This window comes from Betta splendens, chromosome 8 (genome assembly GCF_900634795.4).
Source record: "Betta splendens chromosome 8, fBetSpl5.4, whole genome shotgun sequence".
Taxonomy (NCBI): Eukaryota; Metazoa; Chordata; class Actinopteri; order Anabantiformes; family Osphronemidae; genus Betta; species Betta splendens.
The window spans coordinates 13740994-13758089 of NC_040888.2; the positions used below are offsets into that span (position 1 = coordinate 13740994).

General features: G+C 40.5%; 2 protein-coding genes across 4 annotated transcripts; one reads left to right on the forward strand and one right to left on the reverse strand.

Annotated features, from left to right (window-relative positions):
• Window positions 1-1019: 1019 nt before the first annotated feature.
• LOC114860760 (uncharacterized) lies at window positions 1020-7584 on the forward strand. 2 transcript variants are annotated; one of them, XM_029159587.3, is made up of 14 exons: window positions 1020-1167; window positions 1356-1728; window positions 4035-4144; window positions 4397-4436; window positions 4523-4545; window positions 4747-4810; window positions 4902-4960; window positions 5069-5104; window positions 5427-5463; window positions 5547-5614; window positions 5697-5795; window positions 5935-5973; window positions 6682-6761; window positions 6840-7584. In XM_029159587.3, exons 3-14 carry the CDS (start codon window positions 4042-4044, stop codon window positions 6864-6866), a joined length of 675 nt encoding a protein of 224 aa, XP_029015420.1. In that variant the 5' UTR covers window positions 1020-1167; window positions 1356-1728; window positions 4035-4041; the 3' UTR covers window positions 6867-7584. The 2 variants fall into 2 exon arrangements, with proteins under 2 accessions (XP_029015420.1, XP_055366875.1); XM_055510900.1 differs by lacking the exon at window positions 1020-1167 and having other exon boundaries at window positions 1335-1728.
• Window positions 7585-7909: 325 nt separating this feature from the next.
• Window positions 7910-16940, reverse strand: atxn2l (ataxin 2-like). Of its 2 annotated transcripts, none has more exons than XM_029159586.3 (23): window positions 16788-16940; window positions 16351-16408; window positions 15721-15777; window positions 15543-15614; window positions 15259-15448; window positions 15032-15150; window positions 14764-14855; window positions 14293-14499; window positions 13788-14086; window positions 13594-13677; window positions 13023-13148; window positions 12440-12517; window positions 12244-12305; window positions 11705-12027; window positions 11319-11388; window positions 10993-11148; window positions 10834-10897; window positions 10461-10627; window positions 9817-9949; window positions 9608-9714; window positions 9286-9468; window positions 8723-8891; window positions 7910-8338 (listed from the first exon to the last, which is right to left on the reverse strand). In XM_029159586.3, the coding sequence occupies exons 1-23, from the start codon at window positions 16802-16804 to the stop codon at window positions 8280-8282; spliced, it is 2892 nt and encodes a 963-aa protein (XP_029015419.1). In that variant the 5' UTR covers window positions 16805-16940; the 3' UTR covers window positions 7910-8279. The 2 variants fall into 2 exon arrangements, with proteins under 2 accessions (XP_029015419.1, XP_029015418.1); XM_029159585.3 differs by having other exon boundaries at window positions 13023-13169.
• Between the last annotated feature and the right edge of the window lie 156 nt (window positions 16941-17096).

Here is a 17096-nt window from a genome sequence, read left to right on the forward strand (position 1 = left end):
GTCTAGAAGAGGGCAGTTCTAGGAACAGCTAAGACACCGCGCAGAACCCTCAATGAAAAATGAAATGTACTGTATCACAATCTTTCTAGAATCTCCAGTCTTGTGTTTTCAAGCTGACAGGAAATAGGTTGGGGTAATAAAATAATCTTTCAGCATCTCTGCAAGTCACTGTTGAACCATAGACTTAATCCAACAGCAGTATACATGTTAAACCACGTAAATAGGTTCTCTTGGGCACCTATCAGCTGTTTACATGTAGGAGAAACCTCCAAGCCAAATAAAGCATTAACTGTTACAGTAGGTTACTTAATGAAACAATATTCTGTACATGATAAAATGATTGTGGTTGATCTTCCCACAAATAACATCCACCAGCTCAAATTTAATGAGTTCGCAAGCATTAAGGAAAACAGGTCAATTAATCCTGGTTAATCAAATGGTACAAGGACTTAAACACCCAGGTAACTACTTATCACGTATTACTGTACCACTTAATATACAGTGTTTATAATGAACCCATTTTAACCAGTGTGAAACTTTAACAGTAAATCAAGAACATTTAATGCACCACGACATCAGTAAGATAAAATTGGTCATTCTTATTATTATATACTCACTAAAATGAATATGTCTTATTACTGATACTAGTAATAATGTTTAACTTTTGATTTAAATTAGTTTGCTGATGATGTTTGTCTAATGTGTGTACTGTGGTGTTTTCCAGCCTCTTCCCCACAGGTGCCCCCTCGTTCTCCCTCGCGTACAGGGGCTTTCTCTCTTTCTCTTTCCCTCTCCTCTTCTTGCTGAATCTTCTCTTGACAGCAGGAGGAAAGAGGCCTAGTGAAGACACGAGAGGAGTGAAGAGGAGAGGACTACTCTACCGCCTCTCCGTGTGGTTTCCTGTTTGTAGGTGGGAGGATGTAAAGACGGTTGCTGCAGCGTTCGCAGAGTTGCAGCTTTTTAACACCCGGCAACAAACTGAGATGTCACATTTGCGTGTCCTGATTGGTTCGGGGTGTTTGTGTGGAGCTTTTTTTCTGACATTTTGCTGCTGTAAGCTGCAGGGCCCCCCTTTTCCAATTTCCACCGCCAGTTGCAAGTTGCAGTTGAGTGACTGAGAAAGGGCAGTTTAATCAACCCACACACCTCGTTCCTCACGAGAGAGATGTGAGCTTTTACGGTAGTTGTTTTGGTTAGTGACTCACCTTGTTGGTGAGTCATTCAACCTTCACAGAATGACCCTGAATAACTTGTTTTTAAAATCTTTGTCTTGTATCAAGTGACTTTTGATGATTCTCTCTCTCTTTTGAGAGACTGGAGCTTCCTCTGTTTGAATGCTTAATCTCTTTTCTTAGAAGAATCACTGAGGAAGACGAACTATCAGAGGATCTGTGGCGGGAGGCAAAACGAAACCCATCATCTCAGCTCGGGAGGTGATTGGGTGCAGTGCTGACGAAGAGGGAGGGAGGAATCGGCCAAGTAGGTTGCTGAAGGTGCAGATCAGACACCAGAGCAGCTAATCGACGAGTCAAAGTCGAGGTGCAGTGTAAATAGGTCCAAGGTGAGCAAAGACGTCCTCAAACATGACGGATGACGGGCTACATTAGGCGTCACATGTGGACCAGATACTGTGGGGGGACACGAGACCAGCTGCAGGCCCCAGAACTTCACCAATCCTCTGTCGTCCGCCTAATCGTGTCTTCAGTCCAAGGTTGTCCTCAGGTGTAGGTGAGTGTTTGGTTACATTGTTCCTTAACGTTGTAGCATCTCATCAGGCAGGAGATGGTTCCTAGCATGAACAGGGGGAGGTTCAGTTTTCACACTGAGGCCAAATGGGCCAAACCAAGCCAAGAGGTTGATGCTACACAGAGTGACCTCAGGCCATGCGACCTCTGGGTTTATCTTTGGCAGAAATCACACGTCAGATGAGTAAATGTCTGTAAATTCATGTAAATCATGTTAGATTTCAGAAAGTTATCAACTGCATGGTTGATCAACAGGCTTGTGCATTCTCAGCATTTTCATATGCAAATTAAAAATGTGAATTGAAAACAAATTAGCTGCTCACAGCTCTTGCTTTATCTCATGCACATTTGCTTTGGCTTTAAACAAGCTTCTCCCTCTGTTTCTATGACATCACCTGACTCTGGTCCTAGTTTCATGTGGGGTCGTGGGTGTTCTTTACCTGTCATCGCTCTGTGTAGAGCCTTCAAAAGCATATTGGCAAAAAACCTTTTTGTGTCATTGTCTAAAACTAAAACACATTTGTGGAGGGAATCTATTGATATTCATGAATAAAACTTTCTATTACATTGCATGTACTAAACAGGACTTGTTTGTTATTAATTTGTTACTTACTTAACATCCACCAACACAGATAAATGTTGTTTTAGACTTGAATTATATTTTTTATATTATATTTATAATATATTATACTATACAATTATTATTATATATATTAAATATTGGATAAAGACTTTTTTTTATAATGGCAAGACTAGAGATTTTGAATATGACGCTCAGCTGATTTGTCTATTAGATATTTTTCTGTCTTTCCCATCTTCCCAACCTATTTTCTCTGTGTTTGACCTATTCAATTTGGGGGGTTGGATTAATATATAATAATTTTTGTAATCTTTGAAAAGCTCAAAGTAAGTTTAAAGATGGAGGCCAATCTCACAAGATGGCTGCCTGTGCCTCAGTTGCGTCACTGCAGAGAATGTGCGCGCTTGTGGTGTTTATCTGGAGATTTCCATGTTCACGTTGTGAGTGGGTGCAGGTATTTCCTGTCAAGTGTGCGTTTCCAGGCCTCGGACTCAGCTGCACGTTGTTCAGAGGAGAGTTGAGTGTTACCAAGGAAAGAACGAGCTGAACCAGTCGGCGGCACCACGTGTTAAATGGTTTTCCTTCCTGTGCAGCACATCTCTGTGCTCAGGAGGTAGATTATTATCATCATGCAATAAAAAAACTAAGTTAGTTAATAAAACACAGCAGGTGGCTTCATCCTGTTTATTACTTGATCTGAGAATGTGTTCACGAATGAAAAGTGCAGAAGTTTTAGTGTGACTTTGTAAAGTGGGTCAGAGCAAACTGGTTGTTAACATTTATGGACTGTTTCCTTCCTCTCGGTCCCTAACCAACTATCTGTCCTCACCTCGTCACTGATCAAGTCTGACTGGTGGATGCTGTGGTTGTGGGTATGTCTGAATGAAGCCGTTAGGTCAGTCATAGTGTTATTTACCACAGAGACCTGTTGTCGTTTAGCCGACCATGTGGCTCAGAGGCTGTTCGTGTGTCTTTTAAACTGTAGCGTAGATACGCTTATTTGGCTCCTGCATTTTTACCTGATCTCGTGGTTCTTTCAGGAACATGTCATCTTGTTAATTTCAGCTGTGATGCTGTGAACCATGGCTTGTTCCTACAGTTTGTTCCCCGTGTCCCTGCTCATCTCAGTGATGATGGCTCTTATCATAAATACACATTTGTCTGTAAACGTTTTACCGTTTCTTAAAATTGAAATTTCCAGTTGTTGGTGTCTAAAACAGGAAACCCCCCAGATCGAAAAGCACCAAACATTTTGTTCACATTTAACAGGAAAGATTGTTATGGTGGATAATTGACAGATGTTTTTGAACACTGGGTTTGATTACACTTCCTGCTTCACTGTCAGATCAGATGAGACGCTGCTGATGATTCTGAGAGTAGAAGAGAGGAAGAGGAAAGGTTTGCACAGTGAAACGCAGAAAACTGGGCTGTTGTTTTCCTCTTTATGTATTTTTAAAACTGTGGTGGGAAAAGAAGGAACCCGTCCACCTAGATACTGGAAACTTTGAAACTTTGAACACTTTGTACACAAAAGCAACATTAGGGAAAAATGACCTGTAAAATGATTAAAAGCTGCGATTTAAAACTAATAATTGTTCAGTAAATGCAGAAATTTGAGGATATGCATCATAGAAAATCAATATATTCTCAGAAATATGACCTGAATAGAAGCTCCTTCATCTCACTGTACTCTCTTTTGTCCTTCTCAGATGAGCCATGGACGCCTCCTGGTTCCTCCTGGTTGTGTCTGCCGCCCTTTTGGTGTCCATGGTCCTGCTGGTCATCATGTGTCTGGACTGCAGGAGAAAAGGTCCCCTGGGTGAGATGCTTCAGTACAGACACTTAAAATGTAGTTTTAGAAAACAAATCATGTCATGTCCAGTATTTTCTGTTACTTTCACTGATTCCTCTTTGCACACATGGTTAATAGCTGCTTGACTTCACGCCCTGTGGTTGAGAGGAAAACTCTTTAACTGAACTCATGGCAACATTTTCACTTTTTGCGATGGTCAATATAGACTCTGTTATAAGATGTGAAATGTTAAGATATATTGTTTCTGTTTGATTTCAGTCTCCATCAGAGAAACAGATCCCTCAGATGAATACATAAAGTAAGTCGTCTAGCCTGAAGGCTTTGCTTAAAAATGTTACATAAATTAAAAGTTTATGAAAACTTTTTCTTCTCTCTCTCTTTCAGTCCCCCACCAATAACTCATCCATGTAAGTCTGAACCAACTTATTTACCAATAATAATACGATTTATATCAAAATAATACAGTAAACATTAATCCATTAATAATCATTTAATATGTTTTGAAATTTGAACAGTGGTGACTTGACTTTTGTTTGGGCGGTTTGCTTTGAGTTTATGCTGTTGACAGCGTAGTCACTGGCTGTAACAGTGTCTTTCTCTCCCGTTAGTTGGCGTCCAGCTAACCACCGATCTGAGATCCATCCGTTCTCCCTCCAGCTTGCTGTCCCCTTTGTGAGTTACCTTTTAATCACAAAGATCATTTGACAGTTTTAGCTCAGTTTGTTTGTGGGATCTTCAGTTTATTTAAATGCATGTTTCTCAGGTCTTCAGCCGACGCTGGCTCTCACTGGCTACACAGATCCGTCACCCCAACAGAGACAGGTGAGATCCTCTGTTTCCTTTTAAAGTGTGATTGATACATTTTATTTGTGTACAGTTGTATTCTTCAAGCTGATGTAGACAGTGGCCTTTGTCCTTTCTATCCAACAGAAAGTAATCCAAGTTATGAGAATCCAGTTCAAGACGGTACGATCACATCTTTTACCTTTTTTACCACACAACACACACACAACCTTCTTTTACTTTATTTAGTAAAGTTTAGATTATTATTAGACTTGAGAATTACCTGAACAAAATAACCTTTCATGTTCTTAACTTGGGCCATGTTTGCTGTAACATATGGACTGATTAATGATGGCTCATGTTCATCTTATACTTGTTGTCTTCATATTCATAGTTGTGGATGTTGGCATGAATCCTGTTTGTTTGCACATAAAAAGCTGGAAGCAACCAACTAAACAGAACAGAGTTTGTAAATGATTTGCCCCTTTGGTGCTTTTATCTGCAGGACCTGTGGACAGCGATGTAGAAGACCCTGGATACATGTAGGACTCCTGTTTCACATTAATTTATGGCATTTTGTTTCCCTGAATATATTTAAAATTATCTCTTTATATTTTTCTTGCAGAATCGTGTTGCCTAATGAAGACGTTTCTCCTTCGAACAATCAGAGCCGAGCATCAACCCCCAGTTTAGGTACAGATAGAAAATCGAAATGAAACCATCAGCTCAGTGGCGATTAGAGGTGTGTGAAATGATCCACTTTTTTTATCCACAGATCAACACGATTACGAGAACGTACCGGAGCAGAAGGTTCCATGTCCAGACTCTGAAGAGGACAGAGACTATCTGAATGTGGTACCGCTGCACTTTCAAAGTAAGACTTCCTTCATGTTGTTTCGTACAGGAAGCACTGCTGAGCATCTCAATATATCATCTTGACTCAGTGAATACACATGGTGATATTGTGGTGTACGACTTCCAAATGAAAGGCTTCTTTGTGATTATGTCCTCAGATTCAGCTCAGAGCTTCAAAACATTACAGAAGGATGAAGGTTGGTTTTGTTGTGGCTCCTAGACTTTACATTTTAAATGTGCAGTTATTGTTTAGGAAATTTTACTTTTTTGGCATCACTGCATGGCTGGCCAGCGTTGAATGTTTCTCATGTAGTCGTTCCCACTCGCCACGCTGCAGATAGACGCCTCTCATTTACTGGGAGATGAGGAATTCAGTGTCTGACAGGAACATATATTACACGGGGAGAGAGAGAGCTCACTTCCTGCTGTCGTCACCATTGACTTCATGATTAACTCAGTACAGTTACAGATACGCTGATAGATATGGTGAGACACAAAAAAAAACACCAAGGTAAAGAGAAAATGTGAAGACTCACCTTAAATATATCAAGTGAACACAGAATATAGCAAGGGCTTTTTGACAGTTGGCTTGATGCAGGAGATGTTGAATTGGCTGTACACTAGGTAACTGAACATTTCTCTAGCGCTAGTTAGTTTGAGAAAAAAAATTGTGTGAAACAGAGGAACAGACAAGCACTGATGAACTCGTCTTCAGGCGCCAAAGCCAAATCTTTGGGGTTTGATTCTGGGGCGTCAACCATTACGAAATTACAGTTAGTCTAAATGTCTACTTGATTAGCCAAAGGGTTTTCCAAATCCGTTATCTTCTAAATAAATAATATTTAAACTCTAGTTTTTACACGCTCAATAGCAATATTTAATTTCTAATTTTGTACAAACCACAGAATCACTGTCTCAAAGCAACACAGATGATGAGGACGATGAGAGTGATGATGACGGGGGGAACTACGTCAACGAACTACCAGTAAATTAAAGTAACCTACAGATATTTGAGCTTCTTGTTTAATGCCGGTCGTCTGAGTTTGACCTTCTTTTTTTTCAGATTTGTCACGCTCACTCCAGTGCATGACCAGCACAGATGAACCGAAACGTGTGATTGGCTTCTAGCAGCCTGACCACATTACAACCACCATGGCAAATTTCTTTGCCTCCACCACTTCTAACAATCTTTGACAATTACTATTTCAGGTTTTTTTAAACGGAGAAAAGAGACCACTTAGTTCTCTGAACTGAAAATCTGTGAGGTTTCAGTTTTATCAAGCCTCTGAAAACAAGAATCTGATGCCAATGTGTGTAGATTTATGGCCCAAACTGCTGAATTTCCGCTCCCACAACAATAATTACACCTTCAGTTACAGTATATGTGTACAAATGACTGGAAGTACAGCTTAAACCAAAACTGAATACTATCACCATATTGATGTAATGTGATATTTGATGTCCTTTTAGCTAAACTACAGATTTATTTCTTACTGTTACTAAACCAGACTCATCTTCAGCAAACTTCAAACCATTCTGAAACGATTAGAAGAATATAAATCCTCTAGGTATTATTAAAACATTTCACCCATAGATATCTTCATTTGCATATCGATTTCCTTCTTCCTCTGACATTACAAGAGGTTAATGAGCTTTAGTCCAATTTTACTGACAACTCCTGAGAATGTCTGAATTCACAGAATATTTTTTACAGTATATTTATATGTTGTTATGTCTTTGTGATGTGTAATCAAATTGTCTGAATTAGAAATGTTGAAGTAACTACAATTAAAATCTAAAACAACCTAGCAACCATCTCATTTTACTGACTGTACCAGTGTATTTTACACTGTCTATTTTATTTAGTATTTTATTTTACTAAGTCACTTCATTGGTTGTGAAATGGTGCCCTTTGGTCACATCCTCTGCCCAGATGAGCACATCAGACAGCAGAGAGGACAACTCCTGGCTCCAGGCCATGTCCAGCATGTACATTTAACTGGCTGATCTATCAGAAGCTGCTAAACCACCCTCAGCTGAAAGTCACCCATAATGTTCCCATCAAAGACACTTTTTTGTTGGGGTTTTAACATTATTTAACATTACGATTATGAATTACAAACACAGCTAAAATTGCAGTTTCTTTTTCAATGGTTTTATTATTAATGAACTGGTTTTGTCTGTAAAAGGTCAGAGGTGGAATCGTGAGAAAAAAATACAATTTTTACTGCAGTCAGTTTAAAGTTGTCACTTGTTTGTCTTCAGCTTCATGCCCATGTATGAAAACAGTCTGTACTCGCATATTAAAATCCTGAAAACTTTCAGTTTGAATTAGACTGAAACTCCTCCTTTGAGAACTTTCAGGTTTCTCACAGCTTCTCTAAAAGAGCTGGGCAAAAAATGAGGATGTGTTAATTTTGTGTCAGGAGGAGGTGGAATGTTTGAGATTCAATCAGGCAGCAATGCTGTTGTCCGGCATGAATCCAGATGTGATGAGGCTGTTTCAGTTTGCAGAGGGATGGAAGGACAGTTGCTGGGTCGGGTGAGGCTGAACCTGAACAGCTATAAACAGACACAGAAAGAAAAGTTATATTAAATTGTGACAGAACTATTAGAAACTTCTACCAGATTAAGAAAGGTGGGTCACACAATTTTTTGCGAACCAGATATGTTAACTGAAGTGGATATACAGATAAACACAATAGAGAAACAGGTACAATAATGAAAAAAAACAGAGGACATGGATGAAAGAAGCCTAAAAAAAGTTAATTTTAAGATATTATTAAGTTAACTATGATTTTGTCCATTTTGTTATTACATGACATTGGTGGTGTTCATAAAAGAAAATGATGAATTTATTTTAACAAAACTAGCTTATTTTATTTATTCATTATTTGTCATGTTTAATGCTGATCATTTCAACAGCGAAAAGCTGCTGTGCCTTACCTTGAGGAGGCCCTATGTAGAAGTGCTGTGGCGCTCCCTGTTGGGGTGGTGGCCCGTGCTGAGGGTTGGAACCACTGCCCTGCTGAGGAGGGCCATAATGCAGCATCACAGGAGGATGACCATGACCAGCCGAATGGTGAGGTCCCGACATACCTGCTGTGACATGAGCCTGCACGGGTCAAAACGGCAGAGTCAAGCTTCCAGTCATTCCCATAGGAATTTTAAACTACTGCCAGAAAACGTGTTAAAGCTGTTGGTGCTATAAAACTACTTTAGCAGATAAAGGCATAATAAGACCAGGCAACTAAGTTCACTAGATGGAAAACACAATGAATGATTACACAATTAACTAATAAAAATGTCAGATTTGGTTATTACATTAAATAAAATCTATTGTCCTCAGATGCTAACACAAACTCACTTTGAGCCTGATATTTGATAAAAACAAATATCAGTGTAATGAAAATAATGAATAGTTTTTGGTCACATATGCAAGTTAAAATTTTAATCTTTTACACCAGTTTCTCTTAATGCTAAACTGATTTGTGGAAGACAAAGTGAACCTGTGCGAGCTGGCTGATTGACGGGAAGCCATGTGGGAGAGGCTGGTGGGCGGGCAGGCCATATCCCTGCATGGTGTAGGAGGTCTGTGGAGAGCTGTGGCCCGTTGGCAGGTTAGGAGGAGTGTGAGCTGACAGTCCTCCGGTGTGGAACATAGACTGAGGCTGGGGACCACCCTGGTTTGTCTGAGAATAAAAGTGTGTGAAAACAATAAACAAGCCACCAAAGTAACCTCTTCGAGAAACAGACCAAAAATCCTGGCATTACTGAGATGTAACACTAAAATTTGCAGCCAGTCAAAGAAATGTCTGCAGCCACACAAACCTGGGCGTGTCCTGGACTTGGTGCAGTGTGGGGCTGACTCCCAGTGGGGGTGCTGGAGGGCTGAGGGGGATGAATGGAACCCGAGTGGTGCGAGAATGACTGAGGGGCTAACAGTAAGCAAGGACCGATGATCAGACAGACATCAAATGAAATTAACAAAAACAAACATTAGGTTTAGGTTGGATGTTATCATGCTCCTTTTTACTTACTATACATGGCCTGCGGTGGGCCTGCTGGGCCCTCAGTCTGACCAGGATATTGAGGACCAGGGGGACCCATCGGCTGAGGAGGGGCTCCAGGAGTCAACAACCTTGCACCGCCTTGGAGGACTGAGTAAACAGGCTGTTAATAAAATAATAGAAGAAGAAATTGAAAAAATAAAGCACAACAAGGATTTTATCAACTAAAAGACAGACTAAGAGGAAGATAACTTTTTCTATTACTTTCATATATCTATTATTACAATTCATTCTGATTTAATGTTTTTGATGTTTAATAATCATGTATAACTTTGCCTTTGACTTGATCAAAGTGCTTTGCATCAGGTAACCACAATGTTTCCGTGTATTTACCCACTTCTCTTCCTGTGTTTCACATGGGTAAACAGTGCTGTCACACTATCACCCCCCCCCACACACACACACACACACAGAAAAGCCCATGTCAAAGAGTCAGGTCCTGTCCAAAGTGAGTGAGGGACAAACAGTCACATGTACACAAAATAATGCAATAACCTACAAATCAATAAAGCAAAAAATGTTATTGCCCTAAAATTTTTTATAAACATCTTTCCAAAAAGCTGTACTTTTCTGTCAATTGTCATGTATCTGTCTTTAATAATTTAAAGATGTACCTGGCCATGGTAGTGTGGGGGCATTGCCTGAATCACTTGACCATATGGCAAATACGACTGTGGGTACGGTGAAGCCACCAGAGGGGGTCCCGCTGCTGACGCTGCAGCTGAAATCATGGGGGAGGCTGGGGACGTGTGGTGATCCAGCCGGGGTCCCACCACCGGGCCTGAAACAGCAGAACAGGAGTTCACTGACTTAGGCTCATTCTTTTCACACTGAACACTACTATAATGCTTACAAGGACATAAACAGGTGCTGAAGTTAAGCAGACCTCTTAAGTTTAAACTTAGCAGATATTCATTATTCAATTTTGTGTTTTTTAAAATGTATTTATGACTTAGAATTAGGCACTTGTTTGTGTGCACTGTGTACCTTTGGCTCTGGGGTATTTGCCCTGGTTAACGGTTGACACCGTGTACTGATACATTTGTGGAGCCTGAGGAAATGATCAAAGGAGTGACATCAGTCTTTACTACTATCTGACTACTGTTGTCAAAGTACATTATTCAAACAAATGTCATGGTTTCAAACCTGGATTGAGTGTCCCTGGATGGGTATGGGGGAGACGTAGGATAGGTAGTGTCCAGCTGGGCTGCTATAGAGGGCTCCAGGCTGGCCTGGAGGAGGCAGAACCACAGAGGGAGTTGGGGGAGTTGGCCGAGGAGGTGTGGGGGTTGAGGCAGGCTTCTGTCACAACAAAGAGACCATTCATCATTTTGTTAAGAAGGTATAAACTTTTAGGTAAGGTTTAGGTAAACCTTACTGAACTGTAATAATATTAATACAGTTTAAAATCAGTACTCAGTGCTCATTATGAGCACTTAACAAAGTATTAAATGCTGATAAAACACACTAACCAAGATAGAGTTTCCTTTTATGGGTAGAAATTCCTTTGCGTTCGGATTCAGTGTAGAGTTTTTCACTTGCCTGAAATACAGAAAATAAAGGTTATTAAGAGGTTATAAAAAACATAAACACACACACACATGCAGTCCCATCTGGAGGAACTGAAACAGCAAACTAATTAGTTTGTTTTTCATTTACAGGAAAGACATTTTGCCTCCTAGTGTGTTCATCTATTTAGTTATTTCAAACAATCTATAGAAATATATAAAACTCAAAAAGACTGAATGAACCATTTGATGATATGCCCCACAAGGTGCAGGTAACCACATTTGAACCAAATTTTTGACTATGGTAGACAAACTGAGCAGGGGCCATAGCAAGAATACTAGTTACTTACACCACAGCGGCAGTCACAGCCTCTGTCCGTTCACTGCTGTGTGGACAGGGCTCCTCGCCGCTGCTTGGGGTCAGGGTTGATTGCATTGCTCCAGGCTGATCTATCTCTGACCCTGAGGATTGGGGGCCAGCTTGAGCTGGGGGAGTCAGGGCAGAAGGAGAAATGGTGGGAAGAGCTGCCTCTGTAGATAGTTGCAATTCTGCAGCAGAGGTGGCAGGTTTGGGTGGGCTGGCAGAAGATGAAGAGTCTGCATGTGGTGAAGAGCTGTGCTGCAGAGGATCTGCCGAGGCAGAGCTTGCCGAAGGAGAGGAGCTAGGCTGCAGCTGAGAGACAGATAAGATGGCCAATGAAAAACTACAGTAATGAATAAAAACAAGACAAGGTAAACCCTACATAGTGCTACTAATCAAATCATATTGGAAATGAGCAGTTCAGATACAGGTAAGGACACATGTTCAAGACATCTACTGTAGCCTAAAAAAGAAATGATAAACTTTGGAAGCAACAGGTGCACCAGATGTTGCTCACAGCTGTCCTACCCTGAACTCTTTTCCAAACTTGCGTAGTTCCTCCAGCTGGGACCTCTGCTGTATTGATGAAACTGGAAAAGAGGAGAGGTTAAAATGTTGTCACCAGATTCACTACAGATATGTTTACAATGCCAGTGTTCATATAACATGGCTACCTAAAGCAAGTATTCAGATAAAAACCTACTAATAGACAGAATTCTTTTACCTCTGCTGCTCTTGCCTTCCTGTGGACTGGAAAGACTTTCTGATCGATCTTTAGTTGCTGCGCTAAGAATTTCATTTACTGTAAAAAACAAAAGTGTGAGTTTATGCATATTTGCTGCATGTAACGCAATAACATATTTAACAAATGCAATAACCCTAACCTACTCTAGAACATGAGGCTGAGTGCCGACTCAACAAGTTAAAGACAACCGCTTTAAACAATCTGATCAATTACAACATTCTCGAATATGTGTTGTACGTCAGTTGGAGTTTTACAATGGTCTCCAGATGCAGTGAGCAGAATATCCAGGTAGTCCTACATAGTGTAAATTACTTCAGTTAATATACTGTTCCTAAATGCCCCCTTGATGAGAAGCTCTGCTGTCAAAGAAAGCAAATGACCTGTGGAAATTTACTCATCAGTTACCCAATATAAATAAAATCAACAGTTTCACAGATAGTTGTGAATTGAATGAAAATGTTTTGTTTGCATTAGTCATGCTGCCAGTGTATTAGATTACACTGGTTATCACCAACTGATGTGTGAATTTAACAGTCCCAGTCCTAAAATTTAATTGTCTCACCATCCACAGGGAAGAGTGGGGTTGGGCCAGGGGGTTTGGTGGCAGGGGGACTTGCTGTTGTGTCAGCAGACATGGTAGACTCCAGGTAGGTAGAACCAAGATGGGGGAGGTCCTGATGAGGGGCATCTGGTTTTGGAGGACGAGAAGCTAATGGGAGGATTAGTAAGAAACAGAAATGAAGGGAAGTCAAAGAAGGAGTAGGAGAAGCTCCTAACGAAACAAAAAGATAAAGAGTGAATGTGGTTTACTTTATTTTACGTAGCAGTAAACCTGAACTGCTGTTGTCATTTTAAAATAAAACAGATGTAATTCAATTTTAGAAAAATGTTTCCAAGGTATAATATCATCATTAAATCGCTAACAAACTACTACAAACCAATGGAGGTTTGACGGTGACATTGGTCACATTAATACACAAGTTTTTTAGGCAGTGGATCATGGCAAAACCTATTTGTTATTATTGTAAATTAAAAAAAAATATGTCTTCTCATCTGTTCTATATTTATTACAAACCAACTATGACTATGGCTCATCTGAACTGTACAGTACTGTACTGTAAATGGAGCTTTACCTGCAGGTGAGGACTGGGAGTTTAGGGTTCGTAGATTTCTGCTGCTCTGAAGTCTTTGGGATTTTGGGGAGGTTCTCGAGGCGACTAAAAAAGAGAAATAGGAAGGCGGGACTGATACAACACTAGAAATGCACATACACAATAAACAAATGACAAAATATGTGATATATGTTTTTCTAAATCAGCTTTCATACTTCCATTAACTGCGTCGGAAAGTGCCGGTGGATGTGAAAGGGACTGTGGAAGAATGTGATTGGTGCAGGGTGGACTGCTGGCTGCAGGTGGGCTGCCCTGAGTTTGATGGGAAGAGAAGGAAGTTCTAACAGACAGAGGGCTGCTCCCATCAGCAGACGGTTTGGGTGAAGAGGAGCTAGGCGGAGGGTGTCTGGAGCTTGTTGATGCAGTACTTCGACCACTGGACACACCCCTCATGCTGCTGGCAGACAATCCCATTTCCCGAGCCCTTTGTGGAAGAGGTATGTATTTACCGTCTCTGAAAAAAAAAACACCAAAGACGAGAGGTTGTTTGAGAACTCTGATGAGACAGAGAAATCTGAGCAGGCACACAAAAAGCAGAGCACATGACAGGGTAACACTCAGACATGTTCTTGAGTACGGTATTCTATTTGGTTTGGCAGAGCAATTTTGAGGTACTTTTACCTAACTGTAGTACTATATGAAGTATTCGGGCACTTTTACCTGCTGGAGGAAGAGAATCCAGGACTGGCCCTGTCCTCTCTCTCTCTGACCACAGAGCTGTATTTTTCCTCTTCACACCTGCCTTCGTCATTCTCTAAAGAAACCCGCCGGCGGTACTGTAGGCTGCCCTCGATCTCACTGGCTAAACGAGCTGCACGTGCTTCTCGTTGTCTGTAAACCTCAGAGTTCCCTCTCTCTATAGGCATCCTAGAGGATCATGAGAAAATATAAACACAAATAATACTACTACAGAACATTTCATCATCACTCTTAAGACAATTCATCAGATTTGATTCAGCCTCAGCTTTAAATTTCATCTTTATGGATTGTTTTTGACATGTGCTGTATTGAATGGTCAGATATATGCCATCAGGTGAGTAGCACAAGTAATTAGGTTTTCCACATAGGCTCATCGCCTAAATGAAACAAACTTTGAATCTAAAACTGTGACAGATGGGGAGAAATACTCACGTGTACATGGAGAGGCTGGAGTCATAAGTGGACTTGACGCCATAAGTCTCCTCATTAAACTTGAACATCTCATTAGCATCCCAGCCATTTGACTAACAGAAGAAAAATGCTAAAGTTAAACACATAAAGCCACTAAATGCCTTTAAAACATAAAAATGTACAATGATACACCAGCTCAGCTGATTAACCATTCCGAATCTGAACCCTCTGGTTATTAAAAGCTAACTTAAACCAAAGTGAGCGTGTATGTGTTTGTGTGTGTTCTCACAATGTCTGACTCCAGCTCAAAGTTTTCTCCAATTCCATCTCCATCCCATCTCTGCAGCACCTTCTCTCTGTGCTCCCCATTCAACCGTGCTGAGCTAATGGCTGAGTCAGTGAACGTGTCTGTGCACACAACAGTAAAAACAGAGGTATGAACAATTCAGACCAGTAAAAAAGCAGCATTTATTTATAGGACACCTGTACTGAACCTGAAGACATTTTTGTTTGTACCTCTTACAGCAAAGTTGAGGTCAACATCCCGGCATGTCATAGTGACTAGTTCAGCTGGGCTGAAAATCATGGTGTCAGTGATATCCTCAATTCTGGGCAGAGATGATTGGTTTTCTCCCCCTCCTTCGTCACCTCCTCCTCCTCCATCTCCATTACCGCGCTTATGAACAGCATCCACAGCCAGCTCACACTAGGAGTAGAACCAGCCAAGTACATGCAAATAATTTTTACAATAATGTCCCAAAGTTTTAACCTGAGAAAATGTTTAAACAATGAGCTTCTACCTGTGAGCTCAGAGTCTTGAATATGCCCTCATACACTGTTCCATTTTTCACTCTCACATCACAGGTGGAACCCTGGAAGCAGTAGTGAAAAAGGTGTCAGTTCATCTTAAAGGATTGTACTGGGATCTGCCTTCAAGGTAGGCTAGATGTAAGACAGGTAGAAGAGTGCAGTGCTCACCACAACCGCTGTGAGAAAATGCAGCATACGGGCATTGTTGTAGACACCTTCAAATACCTACAAAGTAAAGGACACATGAGCAGTGAACAGATGTCCACATCAAAGCCATGTTTTGAATAAACCTGTTAAAATTTTAATGTTTATTTGGCTACAACCACATTTCCTAACAGTTTGTTTAACTGAGCAGTAAGAACTGTAAAGCAAGTAATATGGTATAATAAAACTATAATATGTCTGTATGTTGTAAAGTATATGTTTTGATAGGAAATTCTTGGAATTTTAACAGGTTATTAAATTAGTATAGGCATGTGTAAATTGGTAATCTTTTACAAGAGAATATGGATCTAAATAGAGAGTATTAAGTCAGAAAGTAGTAAAGTAGTACTAAATTATTTAATACTTAATGTAACAATGTGGCAGCAGTTACAGCTGACAGACGAAACTGAAACGTTAAAGCACAAACATGCAAATGTTGACAGAACTGAGAACAAGCAGTGAACAGGATGCTCATTATTCTTCCTGGCAACACAAATCACTTTCAATTTTAAAGGCGGACAAACAGGAGAACACCCAGCTCGAGTGAACGATTTAACAAGGGCTACCAATAATTACAATACAATAATTACTCACTAAACTGCGCACATGAGATGACTGAGCTTGTGATGGTGGTCTCATTGTGTTCCTTGTCCTGTAAAGGTTAAAAACACTGTCAGTTTGGAGCTGGTGATATCAGCTGCTCCTTCACCGAGAACAATAAACACAAGCTTCACCCAGGCAGCACAGCAACATTTACAGCTGACATGCAACTTAAATGTCGACATGGCATGCTTAGGGGGAAAATAAATTAACTACCACAATGTTAACTGGTACTATTGGAAATACAATATAAATGAGAAAATGTTTGATGTTGTTTTTGTCACAGAAGAGAAAAATTAGCTAGCTAAGCTAACGCGGCTAGCTTGGCGCAGACGACGAAATTTAGAAACGGACACAGACAACCCGCTTAAATGATGTTGGCAGCGCACTACATACTGACAGGTGAACAAATCCAAAAGTGAAAATTATACTTTTTAGTCATGTGCATCCCTCTTATCCCAGTTTCGTCTCTTCCAGGGAAAAGCCACACGATTTGACAGGCCAAACACGATACACCGCTGAAAAACAACAACAAAACACAGCAGCGAGTGCGTTTGATTTGTCAAAACCCGGTAACTGCGGTGCATGTGACAGGGCTTAGCTCTAGTGGGCGGACTGGATGTGATAATCCAATTACAGTATACACCTAATTATTTGTAATGGTACGAGCCATCAGGCTCTAAATTAAAGTTAAACATTTTTAACTAGTGTTGTTAGCAGGACATTTAAAAAATATCTCA